Consider the following 21,530-nt stretch of genomic DNA (forward strand, 5'->3'; position numbering starts at 1 on the left):
TTATTTCAAGATTCTGTAGCTTACTGCTAGAGTTGAATACACCTCTGGCATTCCCCTCGCTGAATAACTCCTCATGTGTGAATGTCGATGCAAAATATTCATTTAGTTTGTTAGCTACCTGAGCAGGATCATCAACACTTGACCCATCAATATCAAGTGGACCAATCTGATTCATCCCCTTCCTTCTAGAGTTTACATAAGTAAAGAACTCTTTGCTGTTTTTCTTTGCATCCCTTGCCAAGGATTTCTCGTAATCTGCCTTCGCCTGCCTAACCTCCTTTGTAACTTGGTTGCATATCAACTTGTATCTATCATAGGCTTCTGTGTCGTGTGTTAATTTGTATGTATCCCATGCATTTTTCTTCTCTGCCATGCGCCTCATTAGTTCATCTGACATCCATTTTGGCCTAAACCTTGAACAATATTTCTTAGTGTCACCTTGTCAACACTTCTGAAAGAACTGTGGGTTTTGCAGAGTGGTGGGCTAAAAGTGGCTTTAGTTTAAAGTCTCCCAAAGCATTCCCACCAAGTAACGGAGTTAGCTGATCCTTTGAAATTTTGAATCTTAGAACTTTTGTCTCCTCAGTTACAATAAGTCTGTGACTGCATCTTTTTCTAGAAAAGACCAACCTTGTCAACATCGAAAATTTGATGAGAACAGTAGCTTTCCTCTTCAATAATTTTTGATAATGTTGCAGGAAATTCTTTGGCTGCATCGTGATCATCACTTGCAGACTTGCAAGATGAGGAAACATTTTTTCATATTTATCCTTTCTTGAATCTAGCAAACCACCCAGCACTAGCCTTAAATTCAGCAGAATCATTTGCCTTTTTCTCCCATGTGCATTTTAATGTCTTGAAAAAAAATCTAGCTTTATCTTAAATCAATTCAGTACTCAAGTGTTGGTTTTTTATATTTTGATTCTGAATCCAGATTGTTCCACCAGTGAGCACAGTCAGTCTGGAAGATGTCACCCTTCTTTATCCAGAAAGAATTAGAAGGGTTGGCAGGATCACCAAAATCTGTAAAACGGCTGCATTCTGGCTACTTTTGGTCGAAGCTTCTAGCACAAAACAAGCAGAAAAAATCCTGAAATCTACATCCATAGGGGGAAATGTCTATCACTGTAATCCCCCACAAAAACTCTGAATTCTTCATGAGGTGTTGTATTAGAGTGGGACCTTCTTCGTGTATCAGAAGTAGAGATCTGCTATGAACTGAAAGACCAAGAAGTGACAGCTGTCAAGAGAATATCAATGCAAAAGGATGGAAATTTCATCCCTACCCGAGTTCTCATCCTAACATTCAACACCCCCACGGCCTCCAAGTTCCATCAAGGCGGGCTACTTAAACTGCCCACTGAGGATTTACATTCCAAACCCACTGAGGTGTTTGTGATGTCAAAAATACTGCCACTCACAAACAGCTTGTTGTGGTAACCCTGCCTGTGCTCAGTGTGGTGCAAAAGACCACAAGAGCAAGGAATGTTAAGCTTCCAAACTGATCTGTTAAATTGCCAAGGAGAGCACCCTGCCTACCTAGAGCATGCCAGTGGTGGAAGGAGGAAAAAGAAATCCAAAAACTAAAAAGAGTTGAATTATCTCTTTTTCCAGAGGCCAGAAAACGCATCCAACCAATAAGTAGCGGGAAGCCTTCGTACGCCAAGAAGTTTTCTGCGAATTGCGCTATCCATACAAAAACTGAGATGAATATAGTTATTTACTCCGATTGCACACTATTTATTGCATTCACAAAAGCCCACCCAAAAAACACAGTCAGCTGCCACTCCTATATCTGTACCTCCTAGTGCTCCACCACTACTAAAACCAAGTGGTAAAGAAAAACCAAAAAGATCAGAAGAACCACCTGTAATACTAGAAACAATGGATGTAGAGGATAATAGGTACTGGATGAATCAGTCTTTGAACTTTTTGCGGAGGAGGAAATGGACACAGGTCAGCATCCATACTTCTCCAAAAAGGATAAATCCAAGGGTGACAAAAGTAAGCCCTCAGCACCTCAGAAGCCACCTGATGGACCCACCAAGCCAAAATAATGGCTAAATTCCTACAATGGAATTGTTGTGTATTCCAGCGAAATACTGATGACATCAAGGCCCTCCTGCAGAAGAAGCACGAGCCAGTTCGCTTTTGCTTGCAGGATATACCACAGCCAACCTTATAGCTTTTAAATGTACACGAGCCAGAGCACACTACACTTGCTATCAGAGTCAGAAGGAATCATGGATTCATTTTACATCATCTATTGCCCAGTCTATCAGTGCTAAGGTGGTCTGGTATAAAATCCGGAAAACGAAGGGAAAATATTCATCTCACCCCCCCCTTATCGATCCTAGACTATAATGGATGCACTATTGCAGAGCCAACTGCAATAGCCAATGCTCTTGGCTATTGCAATTGGTGGAAACATTTTCAAACTTCTCTAGGATATCTTCCTATTCCCCAGAGTTCTGGTCCTGAAACATAAAAGTGAAAAACAGGCACTAGATTTCACGCTAAAGGGCCTTTGTTCTACGAGCCATTCACTATGCAGGAATTAAAAAGAGCTCTCTCCCTTTCTAAAGCAAGTGCTGTTGGACCAGATGGCATCCATTATGAAATGATTAAGCCCCTTTCACCAGCATCTATGTATCACCTGCTCCTTTTATATAACAAAATCTATACTGAAGAGCAGTTTCCAGATGCTTGGCACATGGCAATTGTTCTTGCCTTTGCAAAGCCAGGAAAGGATCCTAAAATTGCTACAAATTATTGTCCTATTGCTCTGACTAGCTGTCTGTGCAAAATCCTGGATGGTTAATTTTTGTTTAATATGGTATTTAGAATCAAACCACCTCCTCTCCAACATTCAGTGTGGCTTCCAAAGAAACTGGTCCACTCTGGACCATCTTATTAGACTGTAAACATCCATCCGGGACGCTTTCCTAAAACGCGAACATCTTGTGTCTGTATTCTTTGACGTGGAGAAAGTGTGTGACACAACTTGGAGATTTGGCATCTTAAAAGATTTTCCTGACCTTGGTCTTAGAGGGCATCTCCCTGTTTTTATTAAAAACTTTCTAGACAAGCTGTCCTTCCAAGTTTGTGTAGGAGCCTCTCTCTTGTCCATTTTGCCAAGAGGAGGAAGTACCGCAAGGATCAGTATTAAGTGTCACACTTTTCGCCATCAAAGTAAATCCATCACAAAACAACGTCCTCCAACTTTAAAAAGCACCCTCTGTTTTGATGACTTTAGCATATTTTCTCAGTCATGCAACGTGAGGGTTATTGAAAGACAACTACAACAAGCCATTAATCACCTTAATTCCTGGGCACTTGCTAATGGATTCAGGTTCTCGCCACAAAATACCATTTGTGTACACTTTTTTCGTAAGCATAATCTTCATCCTGACTCCGAATTAAGGCTTGGAAAATATGCTATTCCAGTAGTGTCAGACACAATTCTTCAGACTCGTTTTCAATAAAATTTTGACCTTTCTGGAACATATTCGCTCCATACAAAGTGCACCTTAATATTCTCTGCTCTCTGTCCTCTACATCTTGGGGTGAGAGACATTTATCGTGCATTTATACGATCCAGGCTAGATTACAGATCCATTGTATACAATTCAGCCAGGGACAGTGTTCTCTGATGGCTGGATCCTGTCTATCCTCAGGCTCTCTGTATTGCTACTGGAGCATATCAAACATTTCTTGTCCAGAGCCTATATGTTGAAGCACATGAACCACCTTTATTGCTTCAATGTAAGCAGTTGTCTCTAACGTATGCTTTAAAACTGAAATCCCTACCAGATCATCTTATGTGGCCATCCATTTTTGAGCCACGGTGGGAAAGTTTATGCAACGCCCATCAGACTGCCAGTCATCCTTTTGGTATTCGTGGACAAGAGCTACTCAGAGAACTTGAAATCAAGGTAGACAAGGTTGCCCAAACACCAAAGCAGCCTATTCCACCCTGGCATGCTCACGTTCCAAAATGTGACTTTTCCCTTAAAAACTAGGGAGAGTCAGATACCCCATCGTCTGTCTACCTTCAGCTCTATTCAGCACACTGAGCTGAACATTCTGACTTTGCGGCAGTTTACACAGACGGCTTGAAGTTTGAATCACATGTAGGATCTGCTGCTGTCTTTCCGGACACCACCATATCAGAGCAGATTCTCCCCGAATGCAGCATATTTACTGCAGAGCTGCATGCTATAGAGTTAGCCTTGGATTATATTAATAAATACCAGTACCAATGGTTCATTCTGTATTCTGATTCTTTGAGTGTTGTACAGGCTTTATTGTCGGTGAGATATAACCCTCACCTAATTCTGTCTCAAATTCAGCAGAAGATCTATTCTCTCCATGAAAGTGAATACATCTTCTGCTGGATTCCTAGCCACATTGGGATTAGAGGAAATGATTTGGCTGACACTGTAGCCAAATCAGCAATTCCCACTAATAATTGACTTAATATGATAGCATAGCTTAATTTATTATGGTACTCACCTTTTTTTATAATCTGCAATTGATGTTTGAATAGGGTGGATGATAATTTTAATTTAAATTAGGAGTAAGTAATTTGGGGTTTAAAAACAAAAGTTAAAATATGCGCAAGGAAGTAGAAGTGCACATCTTCGTCCTTGGTTGTCAATATTAAAGTTGAAAATAAATGGTTAATACTGGAGGCCCAATAGCCATAACAAGTGGCTTTCGTTATCCACTTCTTCAGTTGGCAATGATGGGTTGAGAGTGAACTCGTGTATTTAAGAAAGCTAAGTTCCCATAATCTACTCAGCCATTCCCATTATCATCCAGTTTTAAAATCTTCCAATATGAAGCCCTAGTCATAGAATGGTTCCACTACCATTCCAATCTCCAAGTATTAAATACCAAACTACCTTACAACGTTGCACCAGCTTGGAATCTCATGCACCTGAAATTTCCACGTGTAACCAGGAGCATCGTGGGAACTTAGCTTTCTTAAATACACGCGTTCACTCTCAACCCATCATTGCCAACTGAAGACGTGGATAACGAAACCCACTTGTTATGGCTATTGGCCTCCAGTATTAACCATTTATTTTCAACTTTAATATTGACAATCAAGGACAAAGACGTGCACTTCTACTTCCTCGCGCATATTTTAACTTCTGTTTTTAAACCCGAACTTACTTACTCCTAATTAAAATTATCATCCACCCTATTCAAACATCAATTGCAGATTATAAAAAAAAAGGTGAGTACCATAATAAAGTCAGCTATGCTATCATATTAAGTCAATTATAAATGATATTTTAAGTAATCTACAATTATCGAATTGCCACTAATAATTGTTGCCTGTCCAGTCCCCTGTACAGACTACAGGCAAATAATATACCAAAAGATTCACTCCCAGTGGCAGGATTCATGGGATAGACAGACTACAAACAAATTACATGATATAAAGTCTATAATCAAACCGTGACAGTCTAGTCTGCACAGGAATTGAAAAGAGGAAGTTTTCCTTGCCCGCACCCGCATAATACTCTCATCTGACAGATTCGTATTTGCTGTGGACTGCTGACCCCCATGTGTGTAAGTCTTCTGAGAGTTTTATCCATGAAACATTTTAATAGAATCCCTAGATTTTAATTATACACATTTTACCACTCTTACCCATCTGACTGAGCCTTATACACTTAGTCAGATTTTATCAAACAATGACCACATGTCAGATATTTTTAAGTTTTTACAAACTATTAATATTTACCGATATATATATATATATATATATATATATATATATATATATATATATATATATATATATATATAGAGTATTGAGCATTTATTTTTAGTCAGTGTTTTACTCAATTTTATGTATTTACCGTTTTTGAGTTGCAACTTTTCTGTAAGGTTACGATATATCTTTTATTCATTTGTATTTTTATGGTGTAGTCATGGCACACCCTAGCCTTAGTCACTTTTGCGCCAATAAAATCAAAATCCAACCAACCATCCAGTATGGCATAGAACGGGAAAATGACTGACTAAACATTTTCTTCATGCATTGTAAAATGTTCATATGCACAGGGTTCTGCGTTTGTTAAATGAATTGGGAGCCACAATTTACTAGTCCATGCAAGATTCATAAATACGAATTGTTTGTTTCTTGAAAGTTCGTAAGTAGAGGTTTGCCTATATACCAACGACAGAACCCCTTGGGCTGTTCTACTAGTTTATTTGCACTGCTAAGAGAATTTCATGTTAGACTGCACAATTACCCCCTAGATCTTTTTCATACAAAACTGCCTTGAGTTTTACATTACCCCTAATGGTATGTTATTCTGGGATTACTGCCATCCAAATGTAGTACCTGGCATTTGTCACCATTAAACCTCATTTGCCATTTTCAAATCCAACTGCTGGTTTTATTTAGATCCCCTTGAAGTGGAATGCCTGATTACTATTATTAATCATTATGCCTACCTTTGTATCATCAGCAAACTTAGACATTAACCTAAAATATCAGTATCATTAATAAATATTAAAAGCAGTAAGGAACTGAACACCCACATATTATATCATAGTGTTAATCATACTATAATATAATAACCACAGGCATTAGTGTTATATCATAGTGAAAGCATCCATAAATTCAGAAGTACCTGCAGATTGGTGAGATATATCTCCCTTTAAGAAATCTATGTTGTGATTGCCTCATGGCCCCATTCCTATCAAGATTATCTTGCATTACTTCTTTAATTATTAAATATTATAAATCGATATTTAATATTGATTCAGTTTTTCAGGTCTTACAGGTCTGTGGTTACCCACTTCACACTTGAACCAACCTTGTGAATAGAAGATACATTTGTGCATACAAGTCTCCAACTTGCAGACTCTTCTGAATCTAAAGATGCTTCCATTATGATATCTAAAAGTTTAACCTCTTTTGCAGCTAATTTTAATGTAACTGGATATTAAAACAGTTTTACTTGCAGAAATTTCCCTTCCACTTTTATTTTCTCTATAAATATTTTGCAAAAATAAATATTTTTCCAAAATCTTTATTCAGTTTATAAGCAGTCTGTGCCGGATTATCAACAATTATATCATTCATATCTGGTGGACCAATGTGACTCATCCTTTTCCTTTTATTGTTAACATACAGTAATGTCTAATACGAATGAGCCAGCATTTATTTTTTTTATGCTGGTGCCATAAATTAATTTCAGTAAGTGCCGGTTATTGTGATCACATTTGCGAATTGAATTTTGATTCTATTAAATGGCAATTCTAATAAGCGAAAATTGGAGGAATGTTATCCATAGGATATAAAAATGAAGATATAAAGCACAAACTTACACGTTTATTACCTTACCAATTAACAAAATTAAATGATATGTGAAAATCAGAAGAATTATCCACAGGTTAGCAAAATAAAAATAAATTTATGCTTACATACATAGCGTAATTAATATGCATACAGTACTAACTAAACATAACACTTTGTAATCTGATATAGTTTTACAACAATTTTATTCTGAATGTCAAGAAGTATTATGAACGAGAAGACAAGATGGGCAAGGTCTTGCTTATCCTAGACAACTCACCATCACATCCTTCAGTGGAAACAAACAAAATGGATGATGGATTCAAGGTCATTTTGATTCCATCAAACATTATCGCATTCCTCCAACCGATGTACTAGGGAATCATCAAAAAGTTGAAGAGAATCCACAAAAAACAAGTCTTGTGTCGTTTACTTTTAGCAGAAAGCAACAAAGCAAGCCTCGTAGATTTTTCAAAAAAGCTGTCTCAAGGACAGCTGCTACCTGTTTAACGCCTGGGAATCACTTACTGTGCAGAATTTAAAAAATGCTTGGAAAAAACTGGCCTATTGTAGAAGAAACCATAGGAGATGAGCAGAATCAAACTTGAGGAGATGATCAACTTGTTTCAGTCAATCACTGGGTTTGAAGATTGCGATGAAGGTGATGTGCAAGGGTGTGGATGGAAAATGATATTGATAGTACAGGGTTTCCTGTTTTAAATGAAAAACGAAATTGTGAATGTAAAAGAAACTGGAGCTCCTGAAAATGATATGGATGATGACAAAGAAAATGACGTCAACACTGGGCCTATGCATGTTGAGGTATTTGCTGCACTAGAGACTGCGATGGTTGGTATGAGCAACACTGATTGCTGTCCAACTCAACTACTCTTGCTTGAAAAGAGTGAGAGAGCAAAGAAATGAAGTTTGAAAATGGTGCAGCAAAAAATAAGTAATTATTTTCGTTAAAGCATAAACATATTTTCGTTAATACATATGTGTTATTATGTCTGAAAGTTCCATTTGTTTTGTTACATACAAATAAAAATATTTAACTTAAATTTCTAACTTACTAAATTATAAGTTCGAAAATCCGAACAAATTGGAAGTTCGGATTATCGACGCTGTACTGTACAAAGAATTCCTTGCTGTTTATATTTGCATTCTTAGCTATAGACTTCTCATAATCTGCCTTATCCTGCCTAACTTCCAGATTAACTTGATTACACACTAGTTTGTACTTATTGTAAGGCTCTGTATCTCCCCTCTGATAGTTTATAATCATCCCATTCATTTTCTTGTCTGCCGCTAAGCTCATCACTTCACCTGACATCCATTTTGGTCTAAATCTTGAACAGTATTCCTTAGTTGTGTTAAAATGCTTAATGGCCTCTATGATTATTACTTCTCTGAACACTTCCTATTTGGTATTTACATTTTTAAAACCCATTAAAATCACCTTATAATCTTCTCTTTATCCTTGACAGTTATTTTTTTTAAGAAGTTCCGCATCAGCACACTGTGAACACTGCTACCTACAGATTGCTTTACTTGAAGATTCTTAACACTTATTATATAGGTAAAAAAATTTGATAGCATGAACCAGAGTTATAATGCTCAGTATGTTCTACGTTGATATCGATATTTGTAAAAGATTAAAAGAAGTTTACCTCAATATGATACATAGAACACTTCCGTATGATACTCTCCAGAAATTAAAACCAAAACAATTAAAAAATTGAAAATATTACATTACAGTAAGAAATAATTAAAAATCAACTGAACACAATTAATAAGCAATTTAACGCAATTAAAAATTAAGTAAAAAATTAGTTTAATGAAAAAATTGCAAAACGATTTTCCTGCCTGAAGCTGACAAGGCTTTTCGACCATATGTCGTGATCACAGGAATGAAAATTCAAATATAAGGTTTTCGTTTTAATTTCTGGAGAGTATCATATGGAAGCATTCTACTTATCATATTTGAGGTAAACTTCTCTTATTCTTTTACAAATAGGTAAAAAAAGTATCTAAAATAAAAAAACCTTCCTTTCCAGTATTATGTCTGGTGGCCTGTTACGGTCTCTCCATCTTTGCAGGGGTCTGCCTCTGCCTCTCCTTCCCTGGGGTTTGTAGTTTAGTATGCTATCTTTTGGATAGCATCCATCCTTGATTCTCTCTCTACATGCTGGATCCATCTCTTTCTGTATGAGTCGATATAATTCAGTACTGAGGTTGCCTGCAGGTGTGATGTTGATGTCGATATCTTTTCCTGTCAAACCTGGTATAGCCTGCAGTACTGCACATGAAATGCATTTCTGCACCAGTCAACCTCCTATCCCCTTTGCTCATTGTCCATGCCTCAGAGCCATAGGTTAGGATAGGTCTGGCAAGGGTGTTATGTAACAGCAGTTTTGTTTTCTTGTGCACCAGTTAGATTTGAAAATATGGTTTATAGTTTTAGCAATTTCTATATAATTATTTATTTTTTGCTCAATATCTTTTTCATATGACAGGTGGTATCCTAGGTATTTGAAAGTGTTAACTTGTTCGATAATATTATTGTCAATGCAGATCTTTCTTCTTATTGGATCTTTTCCTTTAAATGCCATCACTTTTGTCTTTGAAGATGAGATTTCCATATTAAATGATTTTGCTGTTTTGTTTAATGAGAAGATGGCTTTCTGCAATGAGTTCTCATTGTCTTCTATTAGAACTGGTTAACAGCAAAATGCAGTGTCTCCATTCTTGCTTTGCGGCTAATTTTGGTGCCTGTCTTTTAGATTTTCCTCCATTCTCTTATAATACGATTTACATATATGTCGAATAGAAGCTGGGACAGTTCACATCCATTCCACACCCCTGTATTTATTGTCTTCAATTCAGCTGTGATTCAATCTTAATTTTTATTCTATTGTTTTTTATAGATATTGAGGATGGCCTCGATCAACTGGTTTGGTATATTGTCTTCTTTTAAGATTTCAAATAATTTTGTTTGGTTCACCTTGTTAAAAGGCTTTCTTGTAATCTGTAAATAAGAGATGGGTTTCCAAATTAAACTCTCTTCTTTTTTATATCAGGAACTTGAGTGTGAAGTAAGCATCGGTGCATAATCTTCCCTTCCTGAACCCGTTTTGTTCTTCTCCAAGGATGTTTTCATAGTGTTTACTAAGTTTCAGTTTTAAGAGGCTTGAGTATACTTTATATCCTGAGTTCAGGAGAGTGATGCCTTGATAGTTATTGCAGTCATTTATATTGCCTTTTTTGAAAATTGGCACTACAAGAGCATTTTGCCAGCTATCTGGTGGCCCGCAAAAATCATATTCATCAGTTCAAATAGCTTAATTTCAAAATTTTTTCCTGAGTATTTGATGAGCTCTATGTTAATTCCATTGTCGCCTGCATATTTTTGGTTTTTCCTGTTTTTAAGCTCTGTTTCTGGCCTGTTGTGAAGGCTTCTATTATATATTATTGTTAGATGTTGTTTTAGCCAGGGGAGGATCAACTGTGGCCATAGGTTTTTAATAATAGTTGAGCCAATCTTCTAATGGTATTGTGTTAATTTTGACTGTTTCCTTGAGGTTATTGTTCATTTGTCTTATTATTTTATATACTCTAGTACATGGCTTATTACTGTCTTTTTTTATAATGAGGATAAATACTGGAATCCATAGTGATATAAATAATGATAATGTATATATCCAGTAAAATATCTTTAATTATATTTTGGAGCTTTCAAGGCTGAATGTGCCTCTTTATGAACAAAGAATAAAATATCTTTATAATTAAATACCTTTAATTATAAAAATATTTTACTGGATATATACGTTATCATTATGTATGTCTTTTTCTAAGTTGGTGGCAAAATTGTTCCATTGATCTCAGTGTCTTTTTAATTTCTTATCTATTTCTTTTTGGTATTTCTTCCAAATTTTAGGATCATATAGGGAGCACTTACTTTATATATACATTCTTGAGATGGTTGTTCCTTTTTATGCCTCAGCCATGGTAGAGGGAATCTCAGGGTAAAAATGTGAGCGATGTCTCCAAATGAGATATCTCATTGAAAATTTACAGGGACAACAAATCCACAAGATGGAAGTTTCTCAGGCTATAAACAAAACATTCTGATAAAAAAAAAAAAAAAAAACACTCAAGAATGCTACTCTAGACTGATGAATGGAAATAATCACTATGACCTCTGCAAGAAACCTCAGCCTATTTTATCATGCTTATACCTATGTAGAATTCAATGTAATTTCAAGTGGCATTTGAAACCCATACATTACAGATGTCTTAGAATAAACCAACATCATGCACAAATGTTATCTAATATAACACTGATGGCCAGTTCATACAGACATTACATAAAAATATAGTCCATGTGACATGACCACAAGAGAACAAGAGCTGATGATAGTGCTTGAGTTATACAGTAGCACACTGTATGGAATAGGCCACACTTCTATTGTAACCTTTCACCAAATGAATGCTACTTGTATTTTGTGAGATTTCTCTCTCTCGCTCTCTTGAAAAGACTATTTTGTTTACGAGACAAAGAAAACTGAAAGATTAAAACTTAAATTGCATTATTTGATATTATTGTTTTATTTCTTTATGAAAGATTGAATAGATATGTTCAATTCTGAGGTTGTTGCAGTTAACATTTTATTATTTCACTTGCAGGTTTTTATTGTTTTGCTTTCTTTTCAGTTACAGGACAGCCATAATGATGAGTGTAACGCTTAGCTGTGACCATAGAGTAGTAGATGGTGCTGTGGGAGCTCAGTGGTTATCACATTTTAAACAACTCTTAGAAAGACCACAAACTATGCTACTGTAATCATTTATTGGTTGTGACCTCTGTCCTCTGCTTCCGTGTACGTTGCACTTAAGTGATATGATGGATGTACAGGTATGTGCACAGAATGAAATGAATGGTCCATTCTAGAAAGCCAAACATTTTGAAAACTGCTACTGAATTTTTATTGACTAATTTAATGGCTGTATTTCTTTTGAGTTCAGGGTATATGTGAAGGTATTTGTAAGAAGCAGAAAACCTGTAGTCATTGTGTATAGTTAATTTTCTTAAGGACATAGAAAAATAAATCCGTTATTATATGAATGTATTACGAATTATTGGAATTACTTTCCCATGCATACCAGACATCTTTAATTATCATCTGTGTTTTGTGTACTGTGGTGTTTCCTAAAACAGTTCTCTATGAAATGTACAAAAACACACTGATGATTTTTCTTGCAGTATAAAATAATTTTGATTAATGGACATTTCACTATATCCCTTTTAACTTAAAACTTTAGAAAGTGTATTTCAATTTATAATTTGTCCAAAATTGGCTGATGGTATCCTCCTTTCGCCAATACGAGTCCTGTCGCCTAAGTGGGTTATGATTGAATTTTCTGATATAACTAATCTAGTGTTAGTATTATAGCAAAGAAGCCCTGGCCTTTGATGCACCAGACAAAAAAAAAAAAAAAAAAATATTCATTAACAATAAATAAATGATAAAATGAACTGTTTGACTCCCTCCTCAAATAAGAGTCTGTCCAGGACCTTCAAATTTCCCTAAGCTGTCACTCAACCACCCAGGGAGGTAACTTATTCCTGTAATTAACAGCTCACTGGCTAAAAGGAAACATCTTGCAGTCCAATCTAAATCCCTTCCCTTGTAATTTGAATTCATGACTTTTACTGGCCCCTAGTTCTGGAATCATAACAGTGGAAAAATAAAATCATTTATAACAGTGGAAATTTCACTCTCATACATTTTACTTTTATCTCATACACCTTAATCAAGTCTCAAGGAGCCTAATTTCCAAACTATGTAGCCCACATAATTGAAGTCTTCCCTCATACAATCACCCTTTTGGCTATCTCACCAGGTGAGTTACCCATCTTTGGACCCTATCAAGAAGCCCAATGTCTTTTTTTTTTTTTTTTTATTTATTAGATGAAATGTTCCTACTTGAACACACTATTACAACAGCTTACAATAGCCTTACACAGTGGGTTTATGACCTTCCTATCTCTACAAGAAAATGTTTCTAAATCATTGGTACAGGCTTTCCTTACCACCTGTGTATATTGCTCAGAGCTCCATATCTGACTATATTGTAACTCCCAAATAAACTTCAACCCCACTGAGCATATAAATTATTTGGGTTTGCTATTCCCCAAGTGTAAGACCTTGCATATTGCTGCATTAACACACAGCTGTCACTTTTCTTACATTCCAAATCGTACCAAAGAATATCTTGTTGGTGTTGATCACCTAGATTAATAACAAATCCTTTTTAAGAGAATAAAGTAGTTAGTGTATATTTTAATTAGAATAATTTTTGCAAAACTAATGCCTAAGTGTGAAGTGCATTAAGGCAGGTAATACCTAAAGTTACCCAGTGCATCATTTCTATTTAAGCACTCTTTTAATCTTAGCATTAGTAGAGGCATACAATGCAAGAAAGAAAGCTTATGCAGCATAAGCCAAAAAAACTTCCCGTTTCACCCTTCCATTCATTCCAAATGCCTGTCCAGCTCAGCCTTAAATTTCTTTAGGCTAACTTCCACAACAAAAGATGGAAGTCTGTTCCACCAATCAACCACTGGCTGGCTAAAGGCAAATTTCTGCACATCTCTTCTACAACTGTCTTTCCTCAATTTGAATCTATGTTCCCTCAGGTTCTTAATCTGAGCAAGAGGAAGGATCCCATCAGCATTCAGCTTGCTCAACCCATTCAAGGCCTTATACACCTCAGTCAGATCACCTCGCAAGTGCCTACTCTCCAGGCACTGCAATTTGCAGAACTTAAGCCTTTTCTTGGTAAGAGCACCCCTTTGTTCCCCTCACCAATCTTGTTGCCCTTCTTTGTACTCCTTCTAGCAACTCTACATCCTTCCTAAAATGAAGCCTTCATACCTGTACACAGTACTCTAGGTGTGGCCTGACCATTGCCTTGTACAACGGGATAATCACCTCCCTGTCCCTGATAGTAAAATTCCTATATATCATTGACAAGACTCCATGACCTGCCCTGGCAGCCTGTCTGCACTGCTCAGCAAACTTCATATTTGACTGCACAATTACCCCCAGGTCTTTTCCACTTCCCTGAGTGTAGTACCACACAGTTGGTACGTTTCACTAGGGTTATTGCTACCCATATGCAGTACTTTGCATTTGTCAATGTTAAATTTCAGTTGCCACTTCTCAGCCCATTTGCCCAACTTGTCTAGATCCAGTTGGAGTAACATACTGTCTATTCTGTCTTTAACAACCCTGCCAATCTTTGTATCATCTGCAAACTTAGACATCAATCCTGATATACCTTCATCAATATCATTGAATATGCAAAACAACAATGGGCCCAACACCGAACCCTGGGGAACTCCACTAATAACATTTGTCCATCAAGAGCAGCATCCATTGCTTACCACTCTCTGTCGTCTCCCAGTCAACCATCCCTTCATCTAATGTAGCAACTTACCTTAATGCCATACCTCTCCAATTTGTACAGCAGTCTTCCATGTGCAACAATATCAAAAGCTTTCCTGAAATCCAAGTATATGATATCAAAATCTTATTTGGCATCCACGTGTTTAAAGCTAACACCAAAATAGTATTCTTTTTACAATATTTTTTAAAATTATTTAGACACCAACAATATTTATTGATGTGCAAATTTTTTCAAAAGATAAAGTGAACGTGCAGTCTCTAAACAAACATATTTGAAGTTAACTGCCATCAATTAGGTATGTAGTCTGTATAACTTCTATGCCAGCAGTATGCTTCAAAAATACATAAAAATTAATCTTACCTTTGCCTTTTCCTATTATTTGTAAACTTTTCTCTTTATTTGACAACTGGAAAACTTCAAAATGTTTTTAATCCTTTATCAGGCACATGAAAAATATAACATTAGCAGGCACATCATGTATTTTTCCTCCATTGTTATGTTAGGAATAAAGGATGAAATAATTAAAAATTGTTCACTTTAATGACCGAGTTTTAATTTTCAATCTTTTATAAGCACAAATATGAAAAATCCATTTTTTATTTTGAAAACATATTTTTAATTAATTTCAGTGAGCATGGGTAAAGTTCCCACTGATGCACTTGATACGTACACTTTTTTTCATAACACTTGCATTTGGGTGTTATCTGTACTGTTGGCAAGTGAAACTCAAAAGAAACATCAAAAACCTCACCCCTGCATTGATTAGCACATTATGCAGACAATCTTCAAAGCTAGCATGTGTTTCTGTTTGTTTGCTTCAGATCAAAGATTACAATAACAGCTGTTCTTGGATCTGCAGACACTGCCAATTTTAAATTCTTGATTTGGGGTTCTTAATAATTATATGCAAAAATTGGCTTCAATGAAGCCTAAAAACTTTCCTTTTATTATTTTTTATGGTGAAACTTCTATAACATAAGAATTAATGATACAGATCAAAAGTCAAACTAATAATGAAGGAATACTAAACTTCACATTGACATTACTTTAATGGATATCTTTATTTTTAAATTTATGTTGCTTTGGTAGATTTACCACCAGTGCACCTGGTGGTGAAGGGTAATTTCAAAATTAAAAATCCACTTTTCTTTAAAGCAAAGCCACATTTAAATGACTTTTCTCATTATGAAATGCTAGTTTTCCAAAAAAAAAAAAAAAAACTTTAATTCTACGAGAGCAATTTCTCGTTAACTTGTTTATTGCAAACATATGGTTGGTAGTTTTTTTTGTATTCCTATGAAGGAATTCAAAAGGAATAACATCACTTAAAATTCCAGTTTTCATTGTTTTTAAAGATCATTTTCTCTCTCTCTCTCTCTCTCTCTCTCTCTCTCTCTCTCTCTCTCCTCCTATCAAAACCATAATATTTTCTCTTCTTTTTTAATTGCGTTCATTCAGAGTGGTTAATGCCGCTTCAAATGTTGTGTGATATGTGCAAGGTATAGGAAATAATTATTATTCGGCCCTGGAAAGATTGTGCAAGGCTCAAGGGGTAGAATTTTTTTTCAGCCTGGTCTGTACTTGTTAACAGGAGAGACTGCTTCTACAGGGATGGAATACACTTAAATAGAAAGGGTGCAAGAATATTTTCTGAAAACTGCTAACTTTGGGGAATACAAGGACTAATAGATTAACAGTAGCCACTGGCAGAAGTGAAAGTAATTCTTGCTGCTTCTATTGGAATGAGCAGCAGCCTGGAAAACAAGATGCAGGATATTTCAGAGACTGCTGGGAGTCATTGCGGTACAAGTAAACACATGGGTTGTGTTAGAGTAGCTAAGAATAGGAACAGGTGCATGTATACTTGCGTGTACACGAATGCTAGGAATTTGGTAATAAATTTGATGAATTTGAGGTATTGCTCAAAACATCAAAGGCAGATATTGTTGGGATATCAGAGACGTGGTGTCACAGAGATATAAGGAATGCAGAACTGAAATTTGGGTAGTACAATGTGTACAGAAAGGATAGACAGAATAGGAAGGGAGGAGGGGTTATGCTATTAGTTAAGAAACGCAAAATCCAAGGAAGTGAAGCCAGTTGACATCGCTGGACAGTGCAGTGTCGAGTCAGTTTGGTGTGACATGAGCATTGGGAGATCAAAATTGAGAGTAGGAGTGTGCTATAGGCCTAATGACTCTGATGAGTATAAAAAGAAACTGTACAGGGAAATAGAGTGGGCCAGTAAATCAGAGTCTTATAATGGGGGATTTTAATTTCTCAGATATTGACTGGAATTTGTGGGTTGGTCACTCACACACTAGCAAGGCTTTTGTGGATTTATTGGATGATTGTTTTCTAAATCAGCATGTTTGGGAGGCAACTAGAGTAATACTCTTGATCTGATTATCAGTAGAGATTCTTCATGCATCAAGAATCTGCAGATAAAGGAACCACTTTATCTGCAGAAGGTGGCAGTGATCACAGTGTGTTGAAGTGGGATTTACTCAAAGAGATAACTACCATCAAGGGTAAAAGGAAGGGTGTTTGCTTTCATAAAGGTGACTACGGTGGTCTGAGACAGTATTTAAATTCTATACGATGGGACCAACTGATGATGTTACCAACAGAAAATTCAAAATGGAAAGCATTCAAAGAATTAATCTTGGAAGCTACTAGGCTTTTCATACCAACAAAGGAATATTGTTCAAGGTTTAGGCCTAAATGGATGTCAGATGAACTAATGAGAATATGGCAGAGAAGAAAAATGCATGGAATACATATAAATGAATGGGTGACATGGAAGCCTATGATAGATATAAGCTGGTCTGTAACCAAGTCACAAAGGAGATTAGGCAAGCAAAGGCAGATTATGAGATAATAGAGTTTGCGGACAACCATAACAAATGGAGTTCACAAAAAATTTTTTCTATAGTCTCGGCTCTCACATGTTTAGTAATTGCTTTTAACTCAGCCCATCTGGTGAGCATGTCAAGAAAATAGTGATGTGTTTATTTCCACTCTCTCTAACAGAAGCAGGGGACCTTTGATGCTGACATTTTGGAAAATGGCTTAGGTTGTGCAACCCTCAGAAAGGTGTTTTGTTCCTGAATTGTGCTGTGTCGAACAAAGAAGAATCATTGTTAGATAAGAAAATATAAAAGTTTGTACTGTAATATAATGTACATTTATAAAAGACATATACATAAATGAAAAACAAAATTTATATAATGTAATTATATTTATTTTCAACATGCAATTTTAACAAGATCCCTGAACTTGATGTGATTCATCTAGTTTACAGTGAATTCTGTAGTAGTCCTCATTACTGCTGTGACAAACCAATTGCAAAAAATTTCTAAACTCTCCACTGCTGGGGCAGTGGTGTCCCATTTGAAACCACTGACTGTTCTGGGCAGCAACATGCTTCCTCTAAAGCTCACTCTCATCAATAGTACACAAAGTTTTAATGATTCCAGTAGGGCATTATACTGCAAAATTGCATAATGTGGGTAGAGGAACTCCCTCTGTTCCAGTCTGTCAAGTTAAATATTTAAAAACAGAATGAGGATGCAAGACAGAGTATATGTCTTTCCAGGATTCAATCAGTTTTACCAATCTATGTTCCACAATACTTTACTTTGACAACTTATGCATCATTATACAGTGTGTATGCTTTGCAAAAATTAATAATTGACATATAAAATTATAATTTAAAAATGCTTCATGATTTTAATTAAATATTTATTGTACTCATACTTATTGTTTTAACTACTGTTAAAAAGTTTTTTTTAATAGTAATCTATTAGATGTCATAATCCATTGCATTTCAGGAAACATTTTCATGTAAGTTCTAGCATTACAGATTTACAAATTTAGTAATTTGTACTGCTACTAAAGGTATACAAATTTAGTAATAATAATGACTAGATAAAAAAAGGCAAAAATTCTTTTAATAGTAATAACAACTAGGTAAAAAAACAAAAAAAAAATCAGTATATTGTTCATCCCTACTGTCCATAGATATCTCATGCCTTCAAGTAGTCTGCCAAGTTAAATATTTAAAAACAGAATGAGGCAGATTTAAATTCCCGGCTATTTGATCTGCACGTTTTCCCAACATTCTTCTTAATTTTATGCAAGATACATGTTTTAAAGTAGGGAATTCTTCAACTTTTTCAATGATATAATTTTGTAACTTTTCATTTGCAATTTCAGTAAGAAAACCACTTTCTATCCAGGTTTCATTATGTGGTTTTATTCCTGCTGCAAATAACAGATTTAATAAGTGTTCCTTTTTGTTTTTTCCTGCATAGAAGATGGGTGTGAGTCCTCGTATGCATCTCACATTTGGATCACATCCATTACGAAGGAACATTTCAGCTATAGACACCAGTGAATATTTTGCAGCCATTATAATTGGAGGTAAATCATCTGGGGGATAACTGTTTAAATTACAGTTGTGTTCAACTAAAAGTGTTATAACTTTGTGGAGTTGGGGATGGTCAAACACCATGTGTGCTGTTCTCGTGGACACAGTTAACATACAGGCAGTTAGTGGTGTCCACCTATGATTATTCTCAAGATTTACCTGTAAGGAAGAAACAAGGCTGGCAATTACACCCCACATCAACATTGCAGAAAGTTTATCCATAAACAAACAAGTTAACAAAATAAACAGAAAACATAATACTCCTGAAATTCTATGATAATGAGAGTTAATTAAACCACAAAAAAACTTCACTCTTTGTTTTAACAAAGATTTTTGTTACAACTGATAAGATTACTTTTAATAACTTAAATTTTATTAAACTTTCTATTAAAAATTTTCTGGCTAATTTTGCTGGCCCTCACAGGTAGCACAGTTGATATAATCACCATCCTCCCCACACCAAGTGGAAAAGACCAGAGTCCGAATCCCATCAATGATATGAGAATTTTTATGGCTTTTTTTTTTTTTCCCCCACAACGTGGCTGAGTTTTAGTCAGCCTCAGAGGAGGGCAACATGGGTTTTTCCATGGATCTCACCATGATGTCCATCATAACTTTAAAAAACGTCAATCATACTGCATGATGGAGGAGATGGGGTGGGAGGTTGCCATAGCTGTGCTCTGAAGACTAAACATGGTTTCGACCACTTCAAGCCTCCAATAAGCAAAGTAGTGGTATTTCACTGGTTGAGGCATCATCTACCACCTAATATTGTCTGGTAACATATGGGGGACCAGAATTCCTCCATATTATGCTGGTGCTTACGTTGCTTCGAACATAAGCACCAGCACAATATGGAGGTGCTTACATTGCTTCAAACCTGAGTGGCCATCTCCAGTATACTAGGTACCATATTTCAGGACTTGCACATGGGGGTTTTACCCAGGGCTACTGAAAGTCCCACCATTATGAAGGAGGCCCCTCCGTAGCCAGGTGGGCAGGAGCAGCAGTGCGTAGCACACGCTTCTTGATTAGACCGGGGTTCGAGCCCGTGACCACCAAATACGGAGGATGCGGAAAGGTCAGGGAATGACCACCGCATATCCCGGAGCAATATGGCCTTAGTTGCTAATGCTCCTAAAAAACAAACAAACAAACAACCATTATGAAGTGCAAGCAGCGGATTTTAATTGGAGAATGACTGGACTTCACTGAAATTCGGTCCACTTGACTCGAGTGTTGCCTGGATATCAGTTTCATCAGCATTTTAAACTCCCAGGCAGCAAGCTCAGCTTGTCATACTGACATGAGGCTGTTGCAGATATCCTGAGAGGATATCTGCAACAGCCTCAAGGACCACTGGCAGTTAATAAGAGATTTCATTGTGTTTCTTGATTTTTCTATTATGAGGTAGTACTAAAATGCTTCGAAGAGTGTAAATTTGACCACTCATGATTCTCACCTGTTGCTGTTAGACCTTACCCAAAGGTTGAGAACCGCTAACAAATACTTGTTAGCAAACTCAACGTTTTGACGTGCCTGACACACCTTAAATTTATGTAAGCCTGTTGCCATAGTATTGGCTTCCTGTTTATTTGAAACATTTGTCCTTCACACACCTTTCCCACATCAGAAGGGGTAAAAATGCAGTTAAGCAGGCGTTAGTTCGACTAAACGTGAAACTACATGACTTACATGACATGGTAGATCATTGCTAGAGCAATGACTGACATGCCTAGAGGTTTACCCTCCCCCCACTTGCTGCTCTTTTAAAATCTGGAACTCATTTTCTGATTTTAAAACAGCAGAAAGGGGGAGATAAACATCCTAACTAAGCTAAGCATCTCCACCTCCTCAACAACACAAAGAGCAAGTTATGTAGTTTCACATTTTTGCCGCCTCCGTAGCCAGGTGGGCAGGAGCAGCAGTGCATAGTACACGCTTCTTAGCATTAGCATTAGAAGAGGCATTTGATGCAAAAAAGCAAGCTTATGCAGCATCAGCCAAAAAAAAATAAAATAATAAAATAAATAAATAAAAAATAACCACTTCCACTTCACCCCTCTGTTCGTTCGAAATACCTGTCCAGCTGGGCGCCTCCGTAGCCAGGTGGGAAGGAGCAGCAGTGCATAGCACAAGCTTCTTGATTAGACCGGGGTTCGAGCCCGTCACCACCAAATACGGAGAATGCGCAAAGGTCAGGGAATGACCACCGCATATCCCGGAGCAATATGGCCTTAGTTGCTAATGCTCCTAAAAACCAAATAACAAACAAACAAACAAACAAACCTGTCCAGCTGA

The 21,530-nt window shown here is 36.5% G+C and overlaps 1 protein-coding gene across 2 annotated transcripts in view; it reads left to right on the forward strand.

The window, feature by feature from the left end:
* muc (dihydrolipoamide S-acetyltransferase muc) overlaps positions 1-21,530 on the forward strand; it is a 210,016-nt gene that overhangs the window by 176,802 nt on the left and 11,684 nt on the right. The window contains exon 12 of one of the 2 annotated variants that reach the window (XR_016547649.1): positions 12,038-12,239. Coding sequence is in view for 1 of the 2 variants with exons in the window: in XM_090385408.1 (XP_090241534.1) it covers positions 12,038-12,167 (130 nt within the window). In the remaining variant the exon portion in view is untranslated. Of the gene's footprint in view, positions 1-12,037; positions 12,454-21,530 lie in introns of those variants that run through there. The other variant, XM_090385408.1, reaches the window with a different exon arrangement.

The sequence above is a fragment of the Mastigoproctus giganteus genome, chromosome 11, assembly GCF_048544385.1.
Source record: "Mastigoproctus giganteus isolate SK-2022 chromosome 11, ASM4854438v1, whole genome shotgun sequence".
Taxonomy (NCBI): Eukaryota; Metazoa; Arthropoda; class Arachnida; order Uropygi; family Thelyphonidae; genus Mastigoproctus; species Mastigoproctus giganteus.